This window comes from Silene latifolia, chromosome X (genome assembly GCF_048544455.1).
Source record: "Silene latifolia isolate original U9 population chromosome X, ASM4854445v1, whole genome shotgun sequence".
In the NCBI taxonomy this organism is placed as follows: Eukaryota; Viridiplantae; Streptophyta; class Magnoliopsida; order Caryophyllales; family Caryophyllaceae; genus Silene; species Silene latifolia.
In genome coordinates this window covers 117,085,506-117,099,406 of record NC_133537.1, presented here as the reverse complement: position 1 = coordinate 117,099,406, position 13,901 = coordinate 117,085,506, and the positions used below count along the sequence as shown (strand labels likewise).

Here is a 13,901-nt window from a genome sequence, read left to right as displayed (position 1 = left end):
GTGTATTGTCCGTGTTTTTTTTTATGAGCACAAATTCTCATTATAGACGGAGACTATCCGTCTATACGTATAGACGGATATCATTTTCTCTCACAAAATACCCATTTACCATAAAGTGGGAAGTACATGGGGGTGCCCCCACCTTGTCCCCCCTACCCATTTTATTAGAGGTCTTTACCCGTCTGTTCGCCCCACCCGTCTATACCAAGACCTATTGTTTTATGAGTTGTGTTCCTGTACATTTGATCTCAGTCCTTGATTTTCTTTGATCCAATGGTTTAGATTTGTGAGCACAAACTCACCATAAGAACCAAACTCACGAGATCTCGCATATATATATATAGGGGCGGGATCCCGTACGAACTTGAGTTCCGTGCAAACTGTACGAACCAACTTAAAAAAGAGCCGCTCAAACATACGTAATGAAGAGTTAACAGGCCCACCAAATAAACATAACATATGACATACTCATACAACTTTATCCCCAACCCTTAACTTTCAACTTTCTATATTCTTTCCCTCGATGATGCTCCGACGCCGGCAACGCTGACGTACTCCGACGCCGGCTATCACTTTGTCGACGATCTTGCTTTTCCTTATCTCCAAGCACCAATCCATTGCTCCTCTTCCCATCGCATCTCCCTTATCCGACGAGGCCGTTAGTTTAAACTTCTAAACAACTGGAAGTTTAATTGCAGATCTACTACAAATGAGGTAATAATTCGAAAAATTAATTGTAATAATAACCTATTTAGTAGATTTAGAGTCGTTTTATATTTATGTTGGCCAAATAAGAGTCTACTGGAGGTGGCAAAGGGAAATAGGCGACGATGATGTGGTGTTTGTAGGTGGTTGTGAGTGGCTCGGAATGGTGGCATAATGGGCGAGGAAATGTGTCGGATGTTATGTAGTGGTCTGGTGTGTTGAATCGGTGGATTTAGTTGATCTTTAGATCGTAGATACACAAAATACCAGCCCGGATACACATGGTATTACTAATGGATACACAAATCGATTTGTGTATCTAGTAGCAATACCATGTGTATCTCGGAGTAATACTATGTGCATCCGAGGGTAGTATTAAAGGTTTCTTGGTAATTCGTATGGTTCACACCGTAAGATAGTTCGATTGAAAATGACGAGGGGCTTAACTAGCAGGGGGTTTGGGTGTGAAATTCAAGGATGTGTTCTTGTTAAAATTTTGAAATTCATAGATTTTGTTCCGTATATTTGATTTGGGATATTGTGCATTAATATATGATTTTGTTACAAATTATAATCTTTGGGTTCAGTTGATGAATTTGATGGAGTAAATTATGTAGTTATATTATGTTGATTGATTAATGGAGGTAGGTAAATTAGTAGAAAATTATTTAAGCTACTCCGTTTTCCAATTTGTTGCGGTACAAATATGGGTCTTATGAAGTGGATTTCAGAATGCTCATTGTGTAATATTTTCAATGTCTGAATATCGGAAGCTTCTCGATGATTGATACTGCTTTAATGCGAGTATGTACATTTATGTAGTAGTACTGGTTTGCAATTTGTCGTTAGCCTTGTTAAATTAGTCCGCCAAAGTAAGAACTCCTATAGCATTCTAACTTAGCAGGTTCAGATATGCTACTCGATATGTGTGGTGTATATATGATTTTTTCCGTCATAGACTTGCCAAATATTTCGATTTACTCAAATGTTTCTCAATTTGGGTTTGAATTTCTAGCCAACGTACTTCAAAGTTGTCTTGATGGGTATGTTTAATTTCAGGTTAGTTTTATCGGCACAGAAATTCGTAAATAAACGACTTTGTTATGAAATAGATAATACAAGTCGTGAATACCAGCCCGGATACACATGATATTACTATTGGATACACAAATCGATTTGTGTATCCAGTAGTAATACCATGTGTACCCCGTAGTAATATCATGTGTATCTATTATATCTAGTACTTTTTAAGACGTTTCCATGGTTTATTTTCCAACTTGCTATATGTTGATTCGTTTATCCATCTTTGTGAATTCTAGATAAATATAAGGTTTTGGCTTTGATTAATGGGTGCAAAGGTTTCAATATTATCGCTGCAACACTTTTTAATTGCCGTGTTTTTCTTCCAAATAGAAGTATACAATACCTCTTCCGCTAGTACTCAGCTAATAGTAGCTTTGAGTTGGGCCATTTTACTTAGTAATTGCTTTGAGTATTTTTTATGTGATGGGGATAATTTATTTTTGGTGTTTGTAGCGTGATGTTTTCTGCTTGGCTTGTTATACTCCCTATGTTTCTCTAGTATCTTTCAATTTTTTTTGTTTTTATATCTGTCAGGTAAGCAGACTACTCTTCAGTCTTTCTCCTCGCTCTTTAGCCGTGTTTATTGTTTTCATTAAATCTCGTGACCACGTTTGGTACTTGGTGGTGGAAGTAATCCATGAAATGGAGGGAGTAATATCAAACTTGAGGGTTGTTTGTGACTGACTGATTTTATCCCCCTTCCATCCTACATATATCAGTGGACCTTTGGCTTATTTTTCTGGACTGTGATTGAGGCGGATGAGTAGATGAGCTCTTCTTAAAGGGGTAAAAGTAGGGGTAGACCGAGACTGTAACCACTAACGGGTAGCTGTAGCCAAGTACTCGATAGTAATTAGTCATTATCATTCTCTCCCTGAAATTCCTGTTGTTGTACATGAATGAAGGGAAATGAAGAAGGCATCTATCTACGTTGGCACCTGGGATTGAATGGTAGTCCAAACGGGATCTCATTTGATCACGCGCCTTTCAAGGGACAAGTGAAATGAATGGTAGTCCAAATGGTATTGGAGTTTTTGACATCTCATTTGGTCAACAAACTCCACTGGATGAAGTGGGACGAGCTCGACAAACTTCCACCTCCGCTTAAAGAGAGAATTTTAGGCAAAGATGGGTCAGAACTAGGCGCTTGGTTTCCATTGTACAGGTGATTATGCTAATATGAATCTTTAGTTTTAAACATACACTCCTTGTCTCCTTCCATTCTGACGAATATTAATGTCCCCATTTGACACCGACAGTCGAGCCATGTCACCTGAATCTTTAGCTGGGATGTATACTTTTCTTTTATTTGATCGATTTTTATTCTGATTATTAGTGCAGCTGATGTAAAGGATTGTGTTCAGAAGGTGCAACCTCTCAAATATGCTGAAGAAACATGTTATGCTTGTTTGATTATCATCAAAGCGTTCAGTTATGGCCTCGATATTGGCACATCTAACTGGGTGATCAGAAGCCCCAACAAAGATATTGCCTTTCTATCCAACTCCGTATTTATCTCTGCTGCCGCCTTGGATTTTACTTATAAATCTCTTCAAGGCTGTGATATTGTCCTCTATACAGATTTTTCTTCTCTGGATGATACTGAAAACGTTGAAGAACAGGTTGATAACTCAGCTCCAATGTAATACCTGTTTCATCTTTTAGTTTCTCAATGTTTGGTCAACACACAAGCCAATGGGGTTCACACATCAAACCAAATGGGGTCATGTTAGTTTGCTGAAGATGGATTTGGCAAAGCCAGTTACTTCAGAAATCTCCAGATTGTGGATTCCAACATGCTCTACATTGTGTTACGTGGGGAGGTATTAGACACACATATAATTATCCTAGAATTTTACCAAAGTAGGGTATTTCTCACTTTTAAATGGGCCTAGAAGTGTATCTAATATTTTAAGGCTATGTATTTAGTAACATAGGAAAGTGTATCTAGCTAGCTAAAGATATGTATCTATTAATATAAAGGAGTGTCTCTAGCAACTTAAGGGTATGTATCTAGTAATTTAAACTTTAAATGTATGCATCTAGTAAGTTAAAGGAGCGTATCTAGCAACTTTAAAAAATGTATCTAGTAATTTAAAGGAGTGTATTTAGCAACTTAAAAAAATGTATCTAATAATTTAAAGGAGTGTATCTAGCACCTTAAAGGTATGTATCTAATAACTTAAAGAGTATATCGAGCACTTTAGAGGAATGTATCTAGTAATTTGAAGGAGCGTATCTAGAAACTTAAAGAAATGTAAGGCAAGTCTCGAAACCGTCGAAACTCAACTTACACTTATTCAACACAAACTCGATGTACATATACCCGTGCAAGTTGCAACCAAGCAGCAAAACATTGCGACACATCCTAATTTCATTATGGACATGAATACATATTTCATAATCGATCGAATCATTTACAAAATAATTGCCATTTTCCCGTTGACTTTCCTAATGTGTCGCATATAAGAATTCACTATTACTAGCTCCCACACTCCCGGAGTACATGTCAAAAGCAAATAATTAATAGGCTTCATACTTCATTTTTTTTTAGCAAAAATGTTCCATACTTTTTTTACATTGCATTGGTTAGTTGTACTGTCGAACAAGCATATGATATACAGAGTAATATGATTTTGTTTCTCATCAACAATGGTTCACAACCACATATATACTTTCCTAATGTGTGGGAACTCCTTTGCCTTAATCCCTTTGACAAGTGTATCGGGATTACTAAAGTATGTATCTAGAGTCATGTTTCTTGTATCCACCAGTATCACCACCCTTCCACTGCCTACCACAACCACCACGACACAACTACAACCAACCCAAGTCCACCAGACCAACACCAAAACTACCTCCACCTCCATAACCACAAACTAACACCAACAACGCAACCAAACCAACGCCGATGACAGCTCGGCCACCCTAGACAACTCTAGCGACAGCGCTGACTACTCTATTGAACACACGACACCCTAATTTCATCTTTCTCATTATACATCCTACCCTTCACCACCATTAGCCATTAAACCCAGTACCACAAAATATATCCTATCGAGTATCAACGACATGCCTCCTGTCACCCAACCACCGCACAACGACGGCAACAGCCTACCGCACGAATACACCACAACCACAACGAACATTTTACCATCTTCCACACACAGCCCGACAATCCACCTCCACCACACAGTAAAATTTGAACTCCAAATCTATAAAAAAACGAGGTATGATTTCAAAGACTAACTACGTCAAAGACGTTATCGAGAAAATTTAAGCTAGAAAAATGGCCTTCGTCGACGTTCTCTGTTGGATCACTGGCGTCTAAACTATAATAGAAAAAGGAAACATGTTATAATTGGTATTCGATTAAGAGTGCAGGTGGTTGGCCGTGGCGACTAGGGTAGTCGCCGGAGGCATGCTATTGTTGTTAGTGTTTGCAGGCAGTGGTGGAGAGTTCGCCGGAGTCCCGATACCGACATCAGTAATTGGTATGAGAATAGAAGTTAATTAGTAGGGGAGGTAAGTTGACGGGTGGAGCAATGGTGGTGCGCTGGTGAATTTTATGACGGAGCTCCGACGACAATGGTGGCCGACGGTGATGACGAGTGTGGTGGTGGCCTGGTGGGTCGGGACTCGGGGGAGTAGTTTAGGGGAGAGAGAGATAAGAGAGTAGTAGTGTTTAAGGGGTTTGTTTTTAACCTTTGATCTAATATAATCAAGGGCTGAGATGGAGTTCGTACAGTTCGCACCCTATTTTAGTTCGTACGGGATCCCGATTCTATATATATATATATATATATATATATATATATATATATATATATATATATATATATATATATATAGAGAGAGAGAGAGAGAGAGAGAGAGAGAGAGAGAGAGAGAGAGAGAGAGAGAGAGAGTCGGGATCCGGTGTGAACTCCTAAATATTTGAGGATTGAGTAACGAATGAAATATCACACCATATACAAAACAATATCGCGAGGAAAATTGACAAACAAAACCACCTAAAACTCCCAAAATCAGTCAATAGTTTTTCTCTCTAAAAAAATCCAAAATCAATCTAAAACATTTCAAACAAAAATATATCACAATCCTCTCTAAAATCTCACTGAAAATCTGAGAAAACCTAAAAATTCAAACACGATTTCAACTGTATTTCAACATCCTAGATTTATTCATTCATTAGATTGAATACTCTCACTAGAATTCGCGCAAAAATCGTTGAGGTACATTTGTTTCTCTTTTTCTTTCATTTCTGCGATTTTTTTCCAACTTATGTAGTGTTAGATTGATTTTACATGTTAATTTTGTTCGGAATTACTGTATGTATGTTGAATTACATGAATTTAATAGGATTAAATCAAAAAAATGAACTAATCGTCAAGTTAGTTAGTGTACTTTCATGTTCTTGCTGTAAATTTCTAAATATCTTACTTATAAATGATTTTAAATGTTTTTCATTCATAATATCGACACATTGAATCAATTACTATCATCAATTGAAGTTTTAGTTGTTTATAAGATGTCTTTTTTTGTCTTAATCGCTAAAATTAGGGTTTAATATTGATCGATTATGAAAATTAGGGTTCAACATTGTTTAATTGTGAAAATTAGGGTTTTATATTGTTTTAATCGCGAAAATTAGGGTTTAACATTGTTTAATTGTGCAAAATTACAGTTTCATATGATGGAATTGAATTTGTTTGACAATGTAGTTGAGAATGTGGTTCGTTTTTGTTCAGTAAAATGAGTAATGTCGAATTACATATTGGCTATGATAACGGAAAACGTGTGATACTATTGTTTGTATGATGTGATATTGAATGTGAAGATTAGTGGTACTCTATTTTCATACATTTTGGCAAGTGGACTACATAATTAAGTTGTGATAATGATACTGTTACAAAAGTTGATGGACAACTGATCGAAATAAGACCACTACGATACAAGACTTGAGTGTAGTTATCAATGGTGAATCTGCTTTGTGGAGTGTAGTTATCTTATCTTTGTTTCTGGTATTCGTTGACAGTCATTTGCTGAATTTAAACATGATGGTTTTACTTGATACCTGACTACACCATTAAGCAACTTGCCATCATAAATATGCACTGAAGACATTCTATTTTGGCTGATCTTTTAGGTCTGTGAGGTTCCATTTGGGTTTGTGTGAATTTCGAGAGAGATTAATTATGTGATTAGGGTATATTTGTACTTAGTTAAAAATATTTTGGCTGTCGGCATGGCTGGCTGTGATTGTGGCAAGAAAGGAAAAACATGTTGACGTAGTTGGGATATTACTGCAAGTTTGCAACAATAATTTTAGCTTAGTTATAATTTGAAAAACGAACAATAATATTTTCACATGTCCAATAACCATTTAGCAAGATAGGGTATTGAAATGTCGAGTGTACATTTTATCCATCCATGTAAAACCGAATAGAGGTTATTTTCTTGATAAAAAAAGAAGAATTAAACAACCACTTTGGTTCTTATAAATTAGAATAATGTACGCGATATCGCTCTAAAAAAATACCAGTAACATTTATTCAAATTCAAATTAAAAATATTTGGTCAAATAATGTATTATAACATTTAAGAAAAGAAAGGTCATTAAAAGATGCAAAGATATGTATATCCAAAAGAAAGAGATAAAGACAATTTATATATAGAGTAAGAATAATAGAATTTAGATTCGAATATAGTATGTCATACCGCAAAATGAGAATATAATCGCCTTTATCTCTATGTTGTTTCCACTAATATTTTGGCATTGTTTTAATTGGATCTCTCTTAAGCTTAAGACGGGTCAAGTATCATAGCACATGTGTATATAACACAAGTATATTACTTGTACTTTTCTGTATGCAGTCTTATATACACAAATGGTATATACTTAATTATTTTAAGCTTAAGGCGGATATATAAAAATGGTATATATTTTACTCGTGACATGTTACAGTTGTGATATCAATTCCTCCGTATTATCAAGGAGATAATATTAATACATTTCAATAATGTGAGACAGAAAAGAACTTGAAAAGAGTTGTATAGGAGAGTCCTTTCGAACAATACATACCACACCATAATAGACTATAACCAGTATAAAAACCAATCCTTACTCTTTAAAAAGAGAGAACTTTGGGTGTACTGTAGCAATGAATAGTACCACCCAAAGTCTCCCTCATCCGTTGGATTTCCCCATGAGATCTCTGTCTTCCCTTTCCACTATACTCTCATCCACAACTTTACTTCCCAATTCTCATCCTGCTTATTTCTCTCTCACTCTAAAAAAGCCCTCCGCAATCCTTTTACTCCACAGATTCATCTCAGTGTTCCATTCAATCCAACGCACGTTTGATAACAACTTTTCCCCCTTCAATATCACACCACAATGAGGATGATTTGGTGACGATGACTGTGCTGATGATGAGTCAACGATGGCGGTATAACCCCGATGATCGCGATAGCAACGTTTTAAGGTTACATAGTCTTTCTTCTTTTCATTGTTCATTATTTTCGACATTTCTGGTTTTTTTTGTTTAGAACTTTGAATTTGATCATAGGGTTCTTTGCTCATATATTAGGTTGTCCTGTTGAATTTTAGGGTTTTTTCTATTTTCAGTGTCTTTTCTTTAGGCTTTCCTTATGTTGTTGTTTTTTTTTTCCAATGGTGCCCTGTTGAATTTTAGAATATCTACCATTTTGAGTGATTTTTTGTGTGAATATTGATCAGTATTTCGATTGTTTTGGATTGCTAATTAGAGTATAAGTTTTTGTTGCGGACCAATCCGGAGCTGCTGGTGTTGTAGGGTTTTGTTGCGGGACAATCGGAGCTGCTGGTTGGCGCCAGTCGTATGTCGAAACTCAAAGGTGTTTACTATTCGTAGCTCTTGTTGATGATCAACTTTCCTGATTTTAATGTTAATTCACACTCTTAATAATTGGTGATGATGTTGAGGTTAGCCTTAAGCATGTGCTTTTATTGGTTCTTAATTTGCCAGGCTTATAAAGGGTTTTCATATGTTTTAGTTTGCTTATTTAGGGTTTTGCTAAAGCATATATAGGTGTTTGTTTCTGGTTAATCTTACTTGTGGTATCTTCAAGTTGAGCATTTACTTGCTTGTGGTACTTTCGGGCTGTTGGGTGATTGTCCGATTTGATCTCTGTGTTCATTTACGGTTTTGACTTTCTTTTTAACTTGTGTTTACTTGTGGTATCTTCATAGCGCAGTCATACAAGTTTTTTCTTCTTTTCATTGATTGTGTTAATTTGTGTACGTATGTTTACATACTTACTTACTTGTGGTACCTTCCAGCCGAACATTTACTTGCTTGTAGTGCCTTCAGGCTGCTGTTTGATTGTCTTAATTTGTTTATATATGATTTCCCTTCTTATCGCTAATTGTTATTTGTATCTAAACCCTCCCGGTTTGAATTCAGGGGTGCTAGGCATTACAGTTTCGGCGTAGCTGGAGGGGAGAGATGATCTGGTCTTAGCAACGCTTTGAAGTTGTTGATTGCATCGGCAACGCCAAACCACAAGTTCTGATTTCTTTGGCCTGATCTCAACTGGTTTATTTGGTGGGTGCTGATTGTGTCTGTAATTTTTAAAGTCATCTTACTTCTCCTTCCCCTGCAGTATCCTGTGTATATGCAGTCACGGGGAGCGGGGAATCGTTGTTCCGGGCCCTTGGGGCGAGAATTATGCGTTGCCCTCTAGCATCGTCTTTTCCTGTGCTACTGCTGGAATGCTATCCGGCAGCTCCTCTGCACTTATTTTTTACACTTTTTTGCTTACCTTGCAGATTACTAGGCCAACTTCTGACGTTTCGAGGCACCTCTTAGGTTTGAATTTTATGCTCCTGAGCACTGCAGATTTCAGTGCAGCGCAGACTTACAGATTTCTCCTGATTCTCGTTGTTATTCGTAATCTGTCTACGTATGTTTTCTTGCTTGTACTATTTTAAACCTGGACTTTTACTTGTGGTTTCTTTAGTTAGCTGGCTGAGTGTCTTCATTTGATACGTGTTAGTTTATAATTTTCGCCTTTGTAGTTGGACACTTGCTGCTGGTCAGGGAGAAAACCATTGATGAAGGCACTCGGGCTGGAATTCCGCCTTCACCGGTTTGATTGCAACTGATTTGCTCAAGGTGAGTTATTTGGTTTGTGGTTTACAGTGCATTATTTCTTCTTTTTGTCCTGTGTTTTTTGTTGGGTGAGCTTATTCACATGCCATTCGTGATGGAATTGGGGGTGATTTGGATTTTGCAATGTTGTGGATGAGGGCCCTGGGGTGGGAATTTATACGCGCCGCCTCAAGAACACGATGATATCAAAAACCCTAATTGGCTTTCTAACTTGATTTATCCTGTCAAAGTTATTGCTTCTGGAACTGGAAAGTTGCTCTCTTTCTTCGGCAATGATGATTCCGGTATTCATTTTATTGTTGTTTTGAGATGTAATGTTTTTTTGATTTTTTTTAGTTTTATTTGTGTTTTTGTGTGTGTTTATGGAGAGGAATGTAGTAAGCGAGCCGGTTTTATCTGTAGGAAATTTTTTTATGTTGTATTGGTGTGGATTTAGGCTATGTAGCGGAGTTACTGAAATTTGTTTTGCTATTAGTTATGTTTAGGGATTTTAATTGATTTAGGTTTCGAGGTTAGCGAATCATTGGAAGTCATTTTGTGGTTTTTGATATTTTTTTTGGAGATAGAAAGGTCTTCTTAAGAATGTGAAAACGAAGTTGGGATAACTTAACTGATATGAGGAGTTAATGCTTGTATTATTCTATGTCACATCATATTTATAAAATGTGCGAAAGTTGTGTGCAAAATAGGGATTTTTTTGTGCATTTGGAAGTATTATTGTGTGAATAAAGTTATTGAGTTTGTACTTTGTAGCAGGAAATAGAAGTGCTAGATTTCGATAATTTTTGTGTGGATATTACGGTCATAATAGAGTATCGTCTGTAAAATAAATTTGAATAATTGAATTAGCAATCTTAGTTAATATTTAATGATTGTGGCGGTTAAGTTCTTGTAAATCGGATCTTAAAATTACAGTGTGTAGGTTTCTTTTTTTGTTTGGTACTCACAGTGTGCAGGTTTCTTAGAATTGGTTATCAGCTGAATAGCTCGTTTTTAGTAACTGCAGAAATTAATGGTTTTGCTCTAACTTGACATTTGCATTTGCTTAGGACTGTTTTGAGTCAATGTGGGTTGAAATATGGGCATGGACGACTAGATACAGCTCGGTTTGAGTGGTTGGAGAAATGGAGAATTGTGGTTTGAATTGGCATTCTGTTAGAGCTATTTGAGATTTAATGGGTCTATAGTCTGGCGAGTTAGAACTAGAAATGGTGGTGAATGATGTTTCTGATTGACTGTATGGGGGAACTTAAGGGATAACAAACCAATAGGCATGAGCAACAAAATAGTTGATTTGGCTATCAAAGTTGACAACTTTTACACTAATGGATCTCTATGGTTCTGTTTTTTGAGATTTCATTTAAGTGAGAATGGAAGTTTCATCACTAAAGTTTTGTCTATCCTCTTGGAAATAATTTCCGTAATGTGTAGAGTTTTAAAATGTGGTGAGGTTCTCCTCGCCACCTTGGGCAATGATGGGTTTATTTTATAACATAAACGTAGTTATACGGTGCTCCTCTGATGGCCGAGATGGGTATATTACAATGATTAATGGTAGATTTGATTGCATGTACAAAGTCACTCATTCAGTAGTGGAGTGTAGACTCGTATTCTCAATGGGGTCTCGGATCAGTAGCACTTTTTTACGTATTTACGTCCGTGATGCATTGATTAAATGCTACTCATATAGTACATGGCTGCTAGGCGATTGTGGAATTTGCACTCTGTATGCATTCAGCTTTTATATGTTTGGGTTTGTGATTTCCGCATCCGTCTTTCTGCTTTTCTTCCGGTGACTTTGTAAGTGAACACGTGTCGCTGGGTAAGGGGGAGTGCCATTGATGAAGGCCCTGGGAATGAAATTCTTTGTGATTATATTTCTAAAGATCACATTGTTTCGTTGTTATTTGTGTTGAAAATTGATTTTCTGTTTTTTCCCCTAATTTTTAGAATCTCAAGATCAGGTTTGGGAGCGTCTTTAATACTTTTACGGATTCCTCGCTTCAACTTACAGTAGTGTCCCTGAGATTCGTGCTTGCCCAACTACAGGTTCATTCTTTCATAGCCCTGTTGATGCTTGGGTCATTTTAGTTACTTTTTTTTTTCTAAATTTATTTATAATGCCTGTCTAGAAAACTTCCCCAGCTTGTTGTTGGTTGGTGTCCCGTTGAGGCTCGTTGTAAATGTGGTGCCATGTGTATGTGTTTTCTCGTTGCTTTAATCATATTTTTCTTTTGCCCTTTTCAAGACCCTAATTACTGATTGTCTTGAATCTTTTAACGTCTTGATTTAATTAATTAGACTTCTCGTTTTGCCATCAATGGTTGTAGAGTATTTAACACTCTTCTATTTCGGTCTGTTTTGAGGTTTTGTTTCGTGGTTTTACAATTCAAGGAAGTCGTGATTTGAGGTAACTGCGGTGTTTTGTTCACGAGTTCTATTCTATTTTTTTTTGTCCGTTTACTTGCACAATAAGTTGGATTACTTGTTAGATATGTGTTAGATTCTTGTCAAATGTATACATTAATTTTGGATTTTCCCCTGACCTAAATACTGATTAGCGAGACCAAGTAATTATTACTTTCTCTACGCTGACACCATATTTACGGTGGTTTAATTGCTATTTTAGCTGAGTTTTATTGAACTGTAAGTACAATTACTTACTCCACATCAACTATGTTTAAAACGTGATTAAGATTGTTGGTCTTGAATGGTAGTTACGCAAATGGCAGGGTGCAAACCGCTGTATTGTGCCCGAATTTAATCAAGTCAGACGGGCATCATCTCTACCTAAAATCTTGGATCGTCTATAGGTGAGCCTGATTGCTGAATGTTATATGCTTGAACAAGTACCAAGCGGGCCTCATTTAATTGGTTAGTTCATTAGTTTTGTTCATTTTTTAGATACAATTGTAGGTCTGGAAAATGGTGGGATTTAAGGCAAACCTTGGCCTGCTCTGAGTTAGCGCATCCCTCAACCTGGTTAGCTAAATTAATTATGATTCTAAGATTTAGCAAGCCTTGAAAATTACTGTTAGATTAGCTAAGACATGTTGCATCGTGTCTAGGAAAGCTCATTTTATTATAAAAGCGTATATATGTGGCTGTTGTGAGCATAGAATAAACCAGCCTGCCAATTTATTCCTGATTCTCTGTTCACCATCTTTACATGTATAGGATAGTTTTTGTGCAATAGGAGTTACTTATCCTTCATTATGTTGTTTGACATATCTCATAGATGCACATGTGAATCATGTGATACTAGCATATTATTGTGGTTCTGTTCCGATAAAAAGGGAGGGGGAGAGAGTGTGAGGGAAAGAATGAGAGAGACTGTTTGTTTTCTTGCCTTGATACTTTGAACATCGTCCTTATTTTAATTGCTTCAGGTGGTGTGAATTGAGGTAGGATCAAAAAACTTGGGTTGGACAAAGGAAGCTTCTCTACCTCTTCATGCTATTCAGATAGAAGGCCTGGTAAAACACTCTTTCAATTTTATTTCACAATCTTCCTAATTTACTGTTTTTTTTGTATTTGAATTTGTTTCACCTGTTTTGCTAGAATCCGAGACACAAGTGTCTTAGTTTAAGATTAATGAGAGCGTATAGTTAACACTGGGTTACGATCGCCGCGATTGAATTTATTTATGATCACCGCCCTGCCTATATGTGAGCCCATTATACTTATATTTAAAGACACATAGGTCTTCTGCTTACCATAAGAGGATTGTTTTGTAAGCAGTTGCTAGCTGGTCTGTTGTTTAATTATGGAAAATTCTACCATGTACTACTTTCCTTGTGTCATTAAGACAAGCCATGTACTACTTTCTGTGTGTTATTAAGTAGCTGTGCTGTTGAGCGGTACTCTACTGCAGGTCGGTATGAAAAACTACATTCTTTAGATTAGCACAACTGAGAGATACCGCATTTTCATTCACCGAAATTTTACCCTCGCTGA

The 13,901-nt window shown here is 36.7% G+C and overlaps 1 protein-coding gene across 1 annotated transcript; it reads left to right on the top strand.

Annotated features, from left to right (window-relative positions):
- Positions 1–366: 366 nt before the first annotated feature.
- LOC141623557 (uncharacterized) lies at positions 367–3,843 on the top strand. The gene is made up of 3 exons (XM_074439655.1): positions 367–714; positions 2,694–2,953; positions 3,125–3,843. Exons 2-3 carry the CDS (start codon positions 2,796–2,798, stop codon positions 3,432–3,434), a joined length of 468 nt encoding a protein of 155 aa, XP_074295756.1. The 5' UTR covers positions 367–714; positions 2,694–2,795; the 3' UTR covers positions 3,435–3,843.
- Positions 3,844–13,901: the final 10,058 nt, after the last annotated feature.

Coding starts and splice junctions, on each gene's coding strand:
- LOC141623557 (XM_074439655.1), top strand. CDS start 2,796: ATGGTAGTCCAAATGGTATTGGAGTTTTTGACATCTCATTTGGTCAAC. Junction 2,954..3,124: donor GCTTGGTTTCCATTGTACAG/GTGATTATGCTA, acceptor TCTGATTATTAG/TGCAGCTGATGTAAAGGATT.